The 14,048-nt window shown below is 43.5% G+C and overlaps 1 protein-coding gene across 1 annotated transcript in view; it reads left to right on the top strand.

The window, feature by feature from the left end:
* Positions 1 to 2,622: 2,622 nt before the first annotated feature.
* LOC103355367 (vinculin) overlaps positions 2,623 to 14,048 on the top strand; it is a 29,484-nt gene continuing 18,058 nt past the window's right edge. The window contains exon 1 of the mRNA XM_008279134.1: positions 2,623 to 3,027. Within this exon, the coding sequence (XP_008277356.1) occupies positions 2,860 to 3,027 (168 nt within the window). The 5' untranslated portion in view covers positions 2,623 to 2,859. The remainder of the gene's footprint in view (positions 3,028 to 14,048) is intronic.

Here is a 14,048-nt window from a genome sequence, read left to right on the forward strand (position 1 = left end):
TATACTTACTGAGACTCGAATCCACAATGAGCGAAAACATAAAACATAAAAGGCACTTTTGAGGTTTTCTCTCCTGCAGTGTTGTTTCATATTGTTGGCTATAAAATGCACATATTTATTTAGTAAAAGGCGTGCTAGTTAACATGCTTCAGAATTCTGTTTTCTGTGAAACAAGCCTCTTAAAAACAGCAGAGTTACAGCTGGGTGTGTGCACAGAACACAGGATGTTGAGCTTCCTGTTCTGACTTCAAGTGACAGTTGATTTTTTTTAATGTTAAGCCAATACTGTGATTCTTCCACAGCCTTCCACAACTTTGTCAGAAAACTGAGGACTTAAATCAGAGTCTTGTTGTCAAACTCCACACATCTGAGACAGCACTAAATGATAAAGGGGAAGCACACGATGTAACCCAACAGAACTTAGCGTCAGTATTGAAGAAAAGCTCGTGTTTTCTTTTGGATGGGCTTTAAACTGGACTCTCAAAACTAATTAAAGAGACTTGTTCCCACCACTTAATTAAATGCATGAAGGTATGGTTAAAAAAACAAACCCTAATTGTCTGATTTACATAAACCTGTGAAGTGGCAGACTTTGTTTTGATGGGTTGAGTTGACATAATCATGTTGGTCATTGCATCAACTTAAAGTTGTGCCTAATTTAAATGCAAATTTCTGCATGAGTTGATTTAGCACTAAATTCAAGTTGAGGTAACTAAATGAAACTGACTTGATAACGTAATTTCAGGTCCCCTCTTCTATCTTGACATGCCTGGACAACTTTAGACAGTGAAGACTGGTAATTAAAAATACAGCTTGTTGTGGAGGAAAAGCTAATCCTCCTTAGTTTGTTGACTGAGCATAATTTCATGAGCAGTTGTCATAATTCAAAAAGACTGACACAAATTGTTGCTTTAATTCTTTTTATTGAGCCCAAGTATGATGTGTGTAGAGTTTGCTGCCCAACTGTGGAAGTGACCCTCAGACAGAACAGATTTTATTTAAAAAAACAATCATTGTGCCCTTAATGTTACATATTAAACTAACTAACCTAGCTTTAAAAGTTACCCTCATTTTCATTCCACTCACTGCATTTACGTCCTTGAACCAGAGGATGGCGTTCACGGCTTGTAGAGACTTTTCTTTTTAAAAGCATCCAGCATCTTACAGCATTAAAAAACTCCTGTCCACTCATTTTCATAGCAAATAACAATTACAATCCTTTCAGTTGTTCATGTAAAGCATCCAGGAAACAAGATCGCCCATCTTGTTGTGGTCTGTGCTCTCCATGTGTGACCTTGACTGCACATGCTGTTTGCGCTGCTATGTTAGGACATTATCCCACATCCACGCAGCAGCAGGAACCTGTCAGATCTTCTTATCAGCTGAGGAGTTGGACAGCAGGAGAAGGTGCAGACCACCCATCCTGAGCGGCCTTGTACATTCCAGCATGGACACACAGGATGGCCTTGCCAGTAGCTGGAGAGCCAAAGAAACAAAAGGCCATCTTTGATGTCTATGTTCAGGATGGATCCTACTAGAACGTGCTCTTATCTGATTTCTGGGGGATGCAGGGTGAAATATATTTGGTGCTTGTATGGCATAGTGTAGTAAAGTATAGTATAGTGTAGTTTAGTATAGTATAGTGTAGTGTAGTGTGGTATAGTGTTGTGTAATATAGTATAGTGTAGTAAACTATAGTATGGTATAGCATAGTGTAGTACAGTATAGTATAGTGCTGTGTAGTATAGTATAATATAGTACAGTATAGTATAGTGTGGTATACTATAGTATGGTCCAGTCAGGACAAAGCCAAGATAACACTGATATCCTGAGCTCTTCGTTGACATTCGCTATAACAACCCCTTACGTAAAAGGAACGCATATCAAGCGCTTGTATGTTTACTCAAGGGTTCAAATGGAGCAACTTCCTTGATTCTTTCTGTTTGGACTCTTCCTTTTTAGGCAATGGACCGCTGCCTTGTAGCCCCTCTTGGGATTCTGTGGGAATTCCTTAGCTGGTTTGCTTGGCAGTTGGTTTTCGATCCTCAAAATATTGTTATTTCAGGATGGGAGGCTGAAACCGAGAAGGAATTGAAAAAATGTACCACGATGGCTTGTAAACAGTTTAGTATGCCTGGTGCTGTTCGTGATCAGTGGACAGGTATTCATCTGATGATCTGGGCTCACTGACATCAGGAACGTGCTGTTCATCCCAGCTGAACTGCTCACAGAGAGACTGCAACAGGAGGATTACTAAAGTAGTATTTAGTTTGTGTGTATTTTTGAGGCTTAGTTTCTAAGAATGTCTCCTACTATCCTGTTTGTTTTCACAGTAGTCTGCAATCTGATCTCCTGTGAATCCCAGCTCGGATCTCGGTGCTGGAGGGCCAGAAGCAGAGCTGGTGTGACTGGGTAGCACACAGAGCTGGAATCCCGCTCCGCTCCCACTCCAGACACATATTTCCCTTTTTAGGACATGAGGATCTATTACGTAATTTAGGGAGCACTCGGATCTCGAGCGAACTCGCCTGTGTGGAAGAGGGCGGTGCTAAACCGGAGCGGCACCGCGGCCGACCAATCCGAGGCCAGGAACGGTGTCCTCGCCTCCGCTGATTGGCCAGAAGGCGGAGAACGTCCGTTGACGTCTGGGTTGCTCGCGCTCACTCTGGGAGTTTTTCTCGCTGATGGTTGTGGGGCAGTAGTTTGTAGGTTTCACCGCGGAGGAGAGGCGTCCTGGATAAAAGACAAGAAGAGAACAAGGCTGCTGGGATTGTTTTAGGCGTTTGTAGCTGGAGTTCGGGAGAAAGCTGCCGTAGCTGGTAGGGTTCTGACTTGGAGAGTGAGCTGAAAGTTGTCACCATGCCGGTTTTTCACACGAAGACGATAGAAAGTATCCTGGAGCCGGTGGCTCAGCAGATATCCCATCTGGTCATCATGCACGAAGAAGGTGAAGTGGACGGGAAAGGAATCCCGGATCTGTCGGCGCCGGTGGCCGCCGTGCAGGCGGCTGTTAGCAACCTGGTCCGGGTGAGTAACTTCAGCTCCTTTTGTCAAATGATGTGTTGTGGACTCGGGCTCAGTTCGGCGGGGTTCGTCGGCTACCTGTCGCTTTGTCCCGCACCGAGTTACCTCACTGAAAGCTAACTTAGCAGCTAGCTCTGTCTGGTGTGTTTTAATGGCAGAGAATGTGTGTGCGTGCTAATAAACTTTCCTGAAGTTATTTTGACTCGGGGCAAAGGGCAGTGACGCCCTTTTCCCCTTGAAATATGCCCTGCCTCCTCCGAGCTGCCTGCCCTGCCCGACGTAGGCACTGCTGTGTGTGGGGCAGGTACAGCACCAGGCTTTAACCTGATCCCAGAACAGCTGCACCGACACTGATTGTCTCTGAAGTAGACTCACCTCTAAGCTTTCACTGACAGGTTTACCAGAACCGGACAGTATGTGGCACAGATTCTGGCACTGCTCATAATTTGCATCTTAAACAGATAACAGCACATTTATACAGCAGAAGGACTGAAAGGCTTTATGGGCCAGTTACTACGGTGATCATTCATTCATTCATTCATTCATTCATTCAGTCATTCATTCATTCATTCATTCACGAAGATCCATAATCCTACATGTCTATCAGCTGTCAGTGATCTGCTAATGTGAGGTCACTAAATTCAGGATCCACCTCAGTTACGTGTCATCTGTGTTATTTCCATGTGATCTGGTGTGTTTATCAGGTTTATGAACTCACTCCTACTCTCAGTTATTTCCCTTCTACAATAACTCATTTTGATAGCTGTTAACAACAGCAGTGACCCCCTAATGTTGAGGTGTATGTTATATTTTTATTGCTGTGACTGAAGAAATGAGGAAACATGTATTTTTAGTTCTGTCTGTATCATGCTTTGGCTGCAAAAATGTCTTTTTAGGTGTTTTTTTCCACACATACAAACTCGGCAGCATCAACAGATCTGATTGGTCAGATGCTGTGAGTAATGTCCTGACACAAGAGGAAGCTGCTGAAACATCTCCGTGTGTTTCGAAGCCCTGATGATGCATCTCTGCCTAAAACTAATTGTTTGTTTTTTGACTCATGACCTACAACGGAGAACTGTATATTTTACCCTGAATTGTTAACTTGCCAACAAACCAACTCAACCAACGATATAATCTCCTTGGCAGAGACACCGTGGTTCTAATTTTGACTTGCTCTTGATGTGCTGTGGAAAACGCTCATGCATTGTCAGATCTTGTTGGTCCCTGTCATGTTTTTTCTACCCACACAGCAATTAAAATGTCTTGGGACCTATTAATTATGAATTTGCTAACTTCTTTTTATATTACATGCCCCCCCTTGACCAGATGCAAGAGTGGTTTTAGGTATTTTTAGAATCCAAAACGATGCAGCCACAATGGTGGTCCTCAAAACCACAGTGCAGTTATCATGGCAACAAGTCAGGAAATGACAATGTTGTTTCCTCAGACTTTATCCTGAAATCCACACCATTACAAGGCATGTTCCCTACCGAGGAAACAGGGAGATGTGAGGGGCCTGTCAGATATTGTGGCTCGTGAGGAAAAGAAGGGAAACAGTCTAAATTAAGGCCGACGTGGTTCCTGTGTGTTGCTCACTCCGTCGGCCCGGTCAAGCCCTGAGCCCCTGGCAGTTGTTGGGCGATAAATTTGGTCAATTACTTTGGCGTCAGCAAAGGAATGTTTCATTTAGAGGGGTTGCCTACCACTGGCCTGCATTTTATTTATTAGGTTTTCTGGTCTATGAGCATTTCAAGCTGGTTCACCTCATTCTGTTGGCTCTCAGCTACACGTCTGTACCCCACCGTGTCCCTTATTTATATGTCTACACCATCCAGACTGCCGGTAGAGAGACATGTTCATTATGTTTATGTCTGACAGAAGGTCTTTTCTACCAAACTGGATAAAAGTTCACAAATGCTGTCATGAACAGATCTCAGCCTACTGCAACACATCACTGCCAGCTGTGTGTTTTGTTATGTAATGGGCATTAAACAGACCTGCGTGTAAGAGCGAGTCATCATAGATAAATGTGCTGCTATACCTTTCAAAGGAGCTGTGATAATGGTGTGTGAGGACAGTTAGACACATTGCTTCTTAATGTAGGCAGTGCATGTAGAGTTACTTGTACACACTAATTTCACTCATGTGGATGTTTTTCTACAGTTTTTTTTGCCTTTCTGTTTAAAAACTGAATTCCACGGATGTCGTGGATCTAGTAATATTGTACACAGCAGACAAAGAGGCAAAGTGTTGCAGCAATTAAGTTGTAAACTTATACCTGCTTGTGCTGACTAACTAATCTGTTTATTACACAAGCCAACAGAGCGACTTGAGGTGTGACTGCCACAGAAACTCATGGCTGCTTGAGCACCACTAATATGCATACATTTTTATTTATAGTAAGAATTTTTGCTTGCTAGATGAACCCTCGGCCAGGTTTGCAAACTAAGCTTTTGAGCTCCTTTTTATTTTTGGCTATATTTTGAACACATTTAAATTTACTTTGACTCCATAGCTGAGCTGTTTTTAACACAAGAGCTCGAACAAATCCTGTATATTACCTGTCCGGTGCGTGTGACTTGCCAGTAAACAAACCACAACATTCATTAGATAAAAAGCCAAAGCAGAGCTAAATGACAGTGAAGATTTAACTGGATTTATCAGGTGGATCTGTGACTGATGTTGCTGAAAGTGTAAATGAGTCATTAGTTTTAACGCTGTAAAAGATCATCTAAATATCTGCAAGATGGGACTGCATTTGTTTTACTTTCTCAATTAATAAAATAGTTGTTTAGTCTATAAAATGGCAAAAAATGGTTCAACTTTTCGATTAATTTGATAATTGACAACTATTTGATTATTTAGTTCCATCAGTTGTTGTCAGCTAAAGTTGCTCCACCACCAAGTGGGAACAATCAATATAATGTAGGAACCTGACATTAAAGCTGATTAATTTAACATGAATCCAGTCAGCACATCCTGATGCATGAAAACAGCCCGAGCATCCTGAACGGTCTCGGGCCGAATGGATCCAGGCTCTGTGGACGTGCTGGATGTGATCAGATGTTTCCAACAGTGGCATGAATGGATGCAAGAGTCTGTAATTATTTCCAGTTGCCGTAGCAACATTACAACAAGGACAGTGTTATGAGATCGTAGGAGTTAAGGATCAGATATAAAGCCTTCTGGTTTCAGTCTCATGAGTCAGACATTGCAAAACCTAAATGAGAAAACAAACACCATGTGGCTGCTCTCAGATCGTCTAAACTCAAACATAAAGTGGATTTCTCTCTCTCACCTGTTTGAAGCCAGATGCTGTCAGTAAGTCTCTTCAGCAAAGGAAGCATCTAGCAGGAGAGTAAATCACTGTCTAGGAAAGGATGATGGTAGGAATGGGAAGGGATGAAGCCATCTAATTGCATGTCTCTAGACACTGTCAGGATGGGGTTGTGTCAAGGAACAGCTTTTCACCTCATTGTCCGTGCTTCCCAGAAAACCGCATGCTTCTCAGACTTCCTCCTTCATGAGCTCAGTCCAGGATCTCCAGAGCCAGAAGCTTAAATACAGCTAATCAAGGTGGATCTGCAGTGACCTGAAAATCTGATGGAAACTGGGTTACCAATGATTATACCTTTCAAATTACATATTCGGATGGTTGAGTTATCTGAATTCCTGACAAAAAGAAAAAGGAAGGCGAGCTCTCAGGATGCTGAGGAAATCTGCTGCAGATGTGTAGACCCTAAACAATTATTTTAATCTCATTATTTCAGTTGCATGGAGATGAAAGTGCAGCCCTGACCTACTATTGTTGGTGTAGCTCCACCACAAACCAACGTGAGTCATATGCTCGTTTCACCAGGACCCTCCAGTAGCGCTCAGCATCCTTGACGTGTTGTTTCTGATTGAGACAATGAGCCAGACCTCAATTAAAGATGAGTGTGAGGAATGTGAAGAATTCCCAACAAGCTGGAATGCATCCCAGCTCAGAGGGGGGCTGGGCTGAACCTGCACATGAGCAAACTTCACTTAGATACTGACAAAGACAAACAGGTTTTCACATAGAAAAGCCTGTGTCCACATGACAGGAGGAAATTCAGCTTCATGTGTGTGATATCTGTGTTTCACTGATAATGCAGGATGTGGTTGACGGCTTTGGGTTGGCTAAACAGTGTGAGAGACAGGAAGCAGGACGGGCACTTATTGCTCAAATAGCTGCTGTAGCAGAATCTTGAAGTAAGAGAAGCACCTGGAAGTCTGCTGAGCTGTGTAGACCAGATTTATGCCATCGGTTCAGTCAAATGTAATGCTTGGGAGCTTTTCCTCTAGTTTTCTCTCATTTCTGTCTGGTTTAATTCTACAGTCCTGTTACATCGGAGACATTGCTGCTATGTTTAATAGACGTACAGATGTTTATACGGCATGTTACGTTATTGTAGAGACTTTTGTTTATGTGATGCATAGCAGAACAACATGCTGTCTGTGTCAGCAGTCAACCTTCAGAGTTTTTTTTATTTTTAATGAAAGGCCTGTTGGTTATTTTTATAGCTTCTTTTTTATAGGCGTGGGATGAAAAAAAAAGAAAAGAAGAAGAATGCCAGCAATGTAGAGTCCTGGGACAGATAAGATCATGATGCCTTTTCTTCCTGTTTGCACAGATCACATGACTTGTGGAGATGTTCACTCAGTGTTTGTATGAACAGCGAGTGGAGGTTACAGAATACTACTGTGCTTTATGCAACACCAGAAACATGCACTTACTGGAAGCTGAGCTCAACTGTAGTCTGTGAGTCGTGTGAAAAATATGACGACATACTTCACTCACTGTCTGCAGACACACTTGGAAGTCTTCAGCAACTTCCTCAGTGTCTTTAAGCTTTGAGAGAAACAGAACAGCTCAAGGAGGCATCTGATTAGTTTGTGAAGAACAAACTGGGGTTTGATGAGGTCTTGAATAGTCATTTTAGTCACCTATGTTTGTAATCCTTTACAGATGGGAAACATATGTTCATTAACTAAAGTACTTCAAAAGAATACAAAAGAAAACACTTCCTATTACCTGGTCAGCAAGCTTCCTGCTCTTAGTCCAGGAAAGCCCTGTTATGCAGCACAGCGTTTGGATCTGTCATCTTGGCAGCACTACAGGGACCACGGAGTCTACAGGGTTTGCAAAAAGAGATCTTCATTGGAATGAAAAAAGAAGTCGTGTTACAGGTTGACACTCCACCTTTAGTCTGGTGAAGAGTTGTGAGGACAGGAGGACATGGGGGAGTGTTACGTTAAAGAGGAAATACTGGGAGCCAAGTCAGGAAGACCCGGCAGCTGCTCGGCCCACTAAGACCGAGAGCGTGAGCCGGGGAAGGGAAACCCCTCTCCCTCCCTCCCTCCACAGTGGCATGTTTATGGCTGCAGACCAGGACAAAGAACACGACGCATCAGGGCTGTTAGGTTTTCCTCAGAAACTGTCATTTGATCAACTGGGATAAAATGCAAATGTTTTTGAATGCAACCCATGTTCTGGTTTATAAATCAGCTTTACTGAGATTCATCCAGCGCTTGAACTGAAATAGCAAAGGTACCAGAAGAAGTACAACCCAGAGTCTCATCCAGCATCTTTTTTAGCTAAACTGGATCACGTACAGTGGCAAGAGAAAGTATGTGAGCCATTTCATCTGACTCACAAATATAGACGTAGACTAATATAGTCTGCTTTTAAAGCTAGCAGCACACAGAGAGTTCTGGTCTGTCCTCCTGACTCAGCTGCTTCAGCTCAGTCATCTCTGGTGTCTGGACTCTCCAAAAGGTGGATAGTCTTTGTCTAAAGTCATCATTCAGGAGTTATTTAAGGCCACTGTCAGGCTGCATCACCTGGTTTCTACTGATGGTGCACAGCCACCCTGACACGATCCTGTAAGATGCTTTCATGAACGTGGGAATTACAGCAGTTCCCACGACTATGGCAGGCTGTCCAGGACTAGCAGCAGCACAGTGACGTTACTCCAACCATGCTTACCTTGTGGGAAGATGTTTTCATGCTGCTATACAAACCAAACAGTTCATCTGTAGTTTTATCGTCCATAAAACACTTTCCCAGGAGTGTCAGAGCGCCCTTTGGCAGCCTTCAAGCACACAGTTGTTGTTTTTCTCATTTGCTGTTGACAGCATCACGTCTGTTCAGTGATTTAGTTCTGCTAGACTCACAAACATTTACACTAAGCTTCTGTTTACTTGTTTTTGGTTGTTGTTTTTGACCTCATTTAACATTTTGCACTGCGCCTTTAGAGTCATTTTTCCTGCTTTTAGGTAGAAAGCTGGCAGCACTAACTTTTCTAAAGTCTTGTAACTCTTTCCAACTTTATGCAAATCATCAATTTCTCTGTTTTTGGCGAGTCATAGGCCACATCTGCAAAAGGTTCTTGTGAACTCAAAATGTTTTAGTGTTTCGTTAATAGTCAAAGCAGCTCCAACCTGCACCGCCAGTGTTTGTTCTTCCAATCCAGGCTTGCTAGCTCCACTGTGGTTTTGTAGATGTTATCAGGGCTTATATAGGTTATGTTATGTTGGGTTAGGGGTACGTTAGAGGAGTTCTCATGCTTTCTCCAACCTAGACTGTTCACATTTAAATGATGTCTACAGCATGGACAAGAACAACACAACTGAATTAGTTTGTTCATAGTTGTTACTTAGGCTAATTTATTTTAATTTTAAAAAGTCACTTTTCTGCTCCCCCGTATTGGACTGCATGTAGCAGCTGCACGTCCTTGTTTCCTCGCTTTGCCTTTTTTATTGAGCAGGAAACGGGCCAGTTTTCAGAATCCTGTACTGGTGACTACTTGCCCAATTCAAGCTCTTCCCTCATCCGTAATTCTGTCGTCTACAAAATCATACTTGGATTCAGTGATTTTTAGACTTCTGCTCGTTTCCCTAGTTTTCCATGCAGTAGCCCAGTTTGTTGATGGGCTCTGAGTGAGTCAACACTTTGTAGGAAACTGTTTTAGTCTATTAGACGTGTGGGCGAGTCACTTTTTGTTGGTATCTCTGCTATGTGCAGTCCCTGTCCTGTGGAAAGCAGCGAACCTGTGACCAGCCTTCTACTGACTCAGTCCTTTTTTTAAGGGCAGTATTGACACCGACGCTCCCCAGTAACTCTGTACGAGCTGCGAGGCTTCTGCAACATGAGATAGATGGCTGTGATATATTCTCTCCAGCTTTTGCTGTTTGATTTGTGACTTTCATCACCTTGGACATACCGGGTGCAGCGACTTCCTGAACCAAATGAATAAACCATGTTTGACACCTCCTGACAGATGCATGATAAAGGCATTGCCCTTCAGTGCAACCTCTCTCCTGCCCTCTGAGTCATTATTAGTCAAAAGCCATTTGATATCTTAGAATGCAGCACTTGCTGCTTCTCAGACTATTGATCAAAGGCAGCTAATGGAGTGCTATGCCATCAAATTCTCATCAGATCGCAGTGCAAAGTCACTTGGAGGGGAATCAGTGTCCGACACTGTGAGGAACTAAACCTCTGGAGGATACAGTGCAGTTCTTTTCTAGTATGCTGTTAAGGGCAGTGGTGTCGGTGCTTGCCAGAGTTTTGCCATCATCGATCTTTGTGGTCACCATGACTAACACAGCATTGTGCTAAAACTGCCCAACATGTGAAAGGCAGGCTGTGTCTTGGCAGCCGTGAGGCTTTCAGAGTGGCCTTTCTTCTTCTGGCAGAGCCATGGGCTGCTGTCAACAAAGCTAAGTCTGTTCTAAAGGAGCAGCCACTTTATCAAGCTCCTTCACAACACAGGGTTCCACACAGAGCTCTGGGACGGTGGAGAGAGTGGCAGTGTTTCCACTCCAGACGCTAGAGCTAAATGAGGCTGACAGTCAGAGGGCTTGTAGTGACTGCTTGGAAGAAGATGACACTGAATCAGTGAAAGGTTTTAAAAAGAAGGTGGAAGTGAACAGCTGCTCTTCCTTAAAGCGGTTTACTAGAATCTATTCAAGGAAGAGCTGCAGTCGGGTTGTGGCTCTCAAATTAAGAATGAGTTCAAGCTGGACACCCTCAGCTCTTCCTCTTTCTCCGTGCTTCCTGTCTTTACTATTATTTACAAAATACAGAAAAATGCTTAATAATCAGGGAAGATTTTTTCAATTGTCTATGAATAAGTTTATTATTTTTTAGGGCTGTTGGTCAGACACGACTTTCAGTTTGATGCCTTCTAGGCTGTGGGAACAGAGATGGAGATCTCACTTCCTTATTTTATTTTATAGAGGAAACTACTAATATTTTAAGCCAAAAGAAATCCAACAGATAAATCAGCAGTCAAATAAACTTTAATTGCAGCCCTCGTGTCAAACTCGGTCACTGTTGGTATCATAACAATGTGGGTTAAATCATGACAGAGGCTCAGAATAGCAGCGAAGGCCGAGCGTCTCAAACTGCTTGACAACAACAGTTATAAACCGGGGTCACGCTTCTATTTATAAAGCAGATTGTTTGGATGGCTGCTGCAGACTGTTTTTGAACTTCAGACAACAGGAAGAGGCTTGACAAGGGAGGAGGAGAACGAGGAGAGCGATGACATGCTGAATCCACTACAGAGCCTCTAATCTGCCTGGTTTCAGACTCCTGCCTGATGCTTTGGGGAGAAAATGACTCAGCGCTCGTTAAATGCAGCTCAGCTTCTGGCCTCCTCATTTCTGTTCTGTAATGCCGTCATTCTCTCTCTGTTAAGTTTAGGTCATGTCTAAACTCGACTTGATCTTGTATAAACATTTATGTTGAGCTGGTTGTGCGCCGAGATTACACGAGCAAGTGTAGCAGGTTTTTCAGTCAGAGCTGCACTTCAGTACCTTAAAGCGGCGGTTCCCAAACTTTTCAGTTCACCAGACGATGCTAGCCCTTCTCGCTATCTCTGGAGGTGGTTCAAGCTCCCAAACGCTGCACAGAGCTGCTCACATGGACTACCAGGCCTGTCCAAACATCACTATAATGACACCACAAAGGGACATAGCAGCCTAACAGTTAAAATAGTTTACACTAATCTGATGCAGGCTGTTAGCAGAGGACATCAGTCAGAGTCATCTCCATGTTTAAACGTGTTGAGAAAACAGTAGGAGCAGCAGACTTACAGGTGATGTGAGCAGCATTTACTTGCTCTTTTTACTTTTAATATGCTAAAAATATTGCCAAAAATGTTTAGCAATTTTCTCAGTGTTATATATTTGCTGGTGTGCAAATTATACATTTCAGAAATATGATTTCATGACTGGAGTATTGTCCTGAATTAAAGTTATGTCCAGATGCAGCTCATGTACAGGTTCACAAAGAACTAACTAAAAGTAGTCTAACAGGGTGAAACTTTTTGAAATCCATCCATCCATCATCTCTACACCTTAATCCTCACTAGGGTGGTGGGGGGCGGAGCCTATCCCTGCTGACTCAGGGTGAAGGCAGGTTCACCTGGACAGGTAACCAGTCTATCACAGGGCTACACTTAGAGACAGACAACCAAGCACACTCACATTCACACCTACAGACAATTTACAATCACCAATTAACCTCAGCATGTTTCTGGACTGTGGGAGGAAGCCGGAGAACCCGGAGAGAACCCACGCTGCACGGGGAGAACATGGAGACTGCACGCAGGAAGATCCCGGGTGTCCTCACCGGGACCCCAACTGGCAACTTTCTGAAATGCGAAACAAAAACATAAGTTTAACCAGGAAGGACAGCCTTCATTAGCTGTCAGGATGGCAAACATGCGCTGCCACGTCTCTGTGAGATGGACGGCCCCCTCTGCAAAGCTTTAGTTTTAGTTTGGCACAACCTTTGGCCCTAATTTATAACCCCTCAGCTACTCACAGTCCCTCAGGTGCAGTGAAAAGAGAGTGAAGAGATGTCTGCTCTGCTCCATTACTGCCTCCACGTCAGCCATCTGGAATGACTCTGCTCCTGCCTGCAGTCGGACACGTTGACAGGCCCTCTGGGAACACTCAGCGTAGCATCGCCACTGCATCCTCAGCAACCAAAGTGGAGTCACAATGCACTTCTTTATTATTTCCAGTGGGGCTGCTTGGTTATTTCTGATCAACTGGCTGTCACTACGGCTGTCACCGTCATGAAACTGTCGCTGACGATTCATTGTCATTCACAGGCCTGTGATTGATGGTTTATTGTGTGTTTGTCTTCATTAGTTTTACATTTATACTATCATCACCTCTGACTGCTTTGGTTTTGCTGCAAATCCTCGAATTTAAGGTCAACAGACGCTCATTGAAATGCAGTCAGTCAAATATTAAAGTTAAGCACCTTGACAGGAACGGTTATTGAAGGTGGCACAACCGGGGAAAACAACATTGAGTTAGTGACATTTCTGTTGGTTTCATTCAGATGTTTATATACAGACGAATGGAAGCAGTTCTTCTAATGATGCATAATGACAACGGACGCCTCAGATAATTACAATCAGATGATTATTTCACACTCTGTCATAGTTTCAGCCTGTAGTTTATATTTCTGCAGAATTTAGTGTAAAATCTAAAAGTAAAGCTCCAACATTTGCCTTTTTGGCAGCGCTGCAGCTCATTTAACCCGTCAGTCAGCCTGATCCATGCCCTCACTACGAACGCATGTGATCCCTCACCCGTGGCAGCTCGACGTGGGTGAGTTGTGTCTCCCTGCAGAGCTGAGGTCATGGTGGGGGAGGTGAGTCATTTTGGCATTTGAAGGAGAAGAGGCGTTCAGCTGCTTTACACATTATAGCTGTGCCGAGGCCTGGCGTCCCCCCAGCAGCTGCCTTGTTGAAATAATGGTTCACTGGACGAGGAACAGGACATCATTCTGGAAAACTGCATGATTACAGACAAACTCCCTCAGGGGGAAAGTTGTGGTAACAAAGTCTGAACTCATGCAGATGACATGCTATTGATGTATGAAATGTGCTCACGTTGCAAAAAAGCTTTGGAATAGTCCTAAACTGGAGACGTTGGTGAGTCAGTGCAACGGTGTCGACTCCTCTGGAGCT

Source organism: Stegastes partitus, unplaced genomic scaffold (genome assembly GCF_000690725.1).
Source record: "Stegastes partitus isolate 25-593 unplaced genomic scaffold, Stegastes_partitus-1.0.2 Scaffold145, whole genome shotgun sequence".
Lineage (NCBI taxonomy): Eukaryota > Metazoa > Chordata > Actinopteri > Pomacentridae > Stegastes > Stegastes partitus.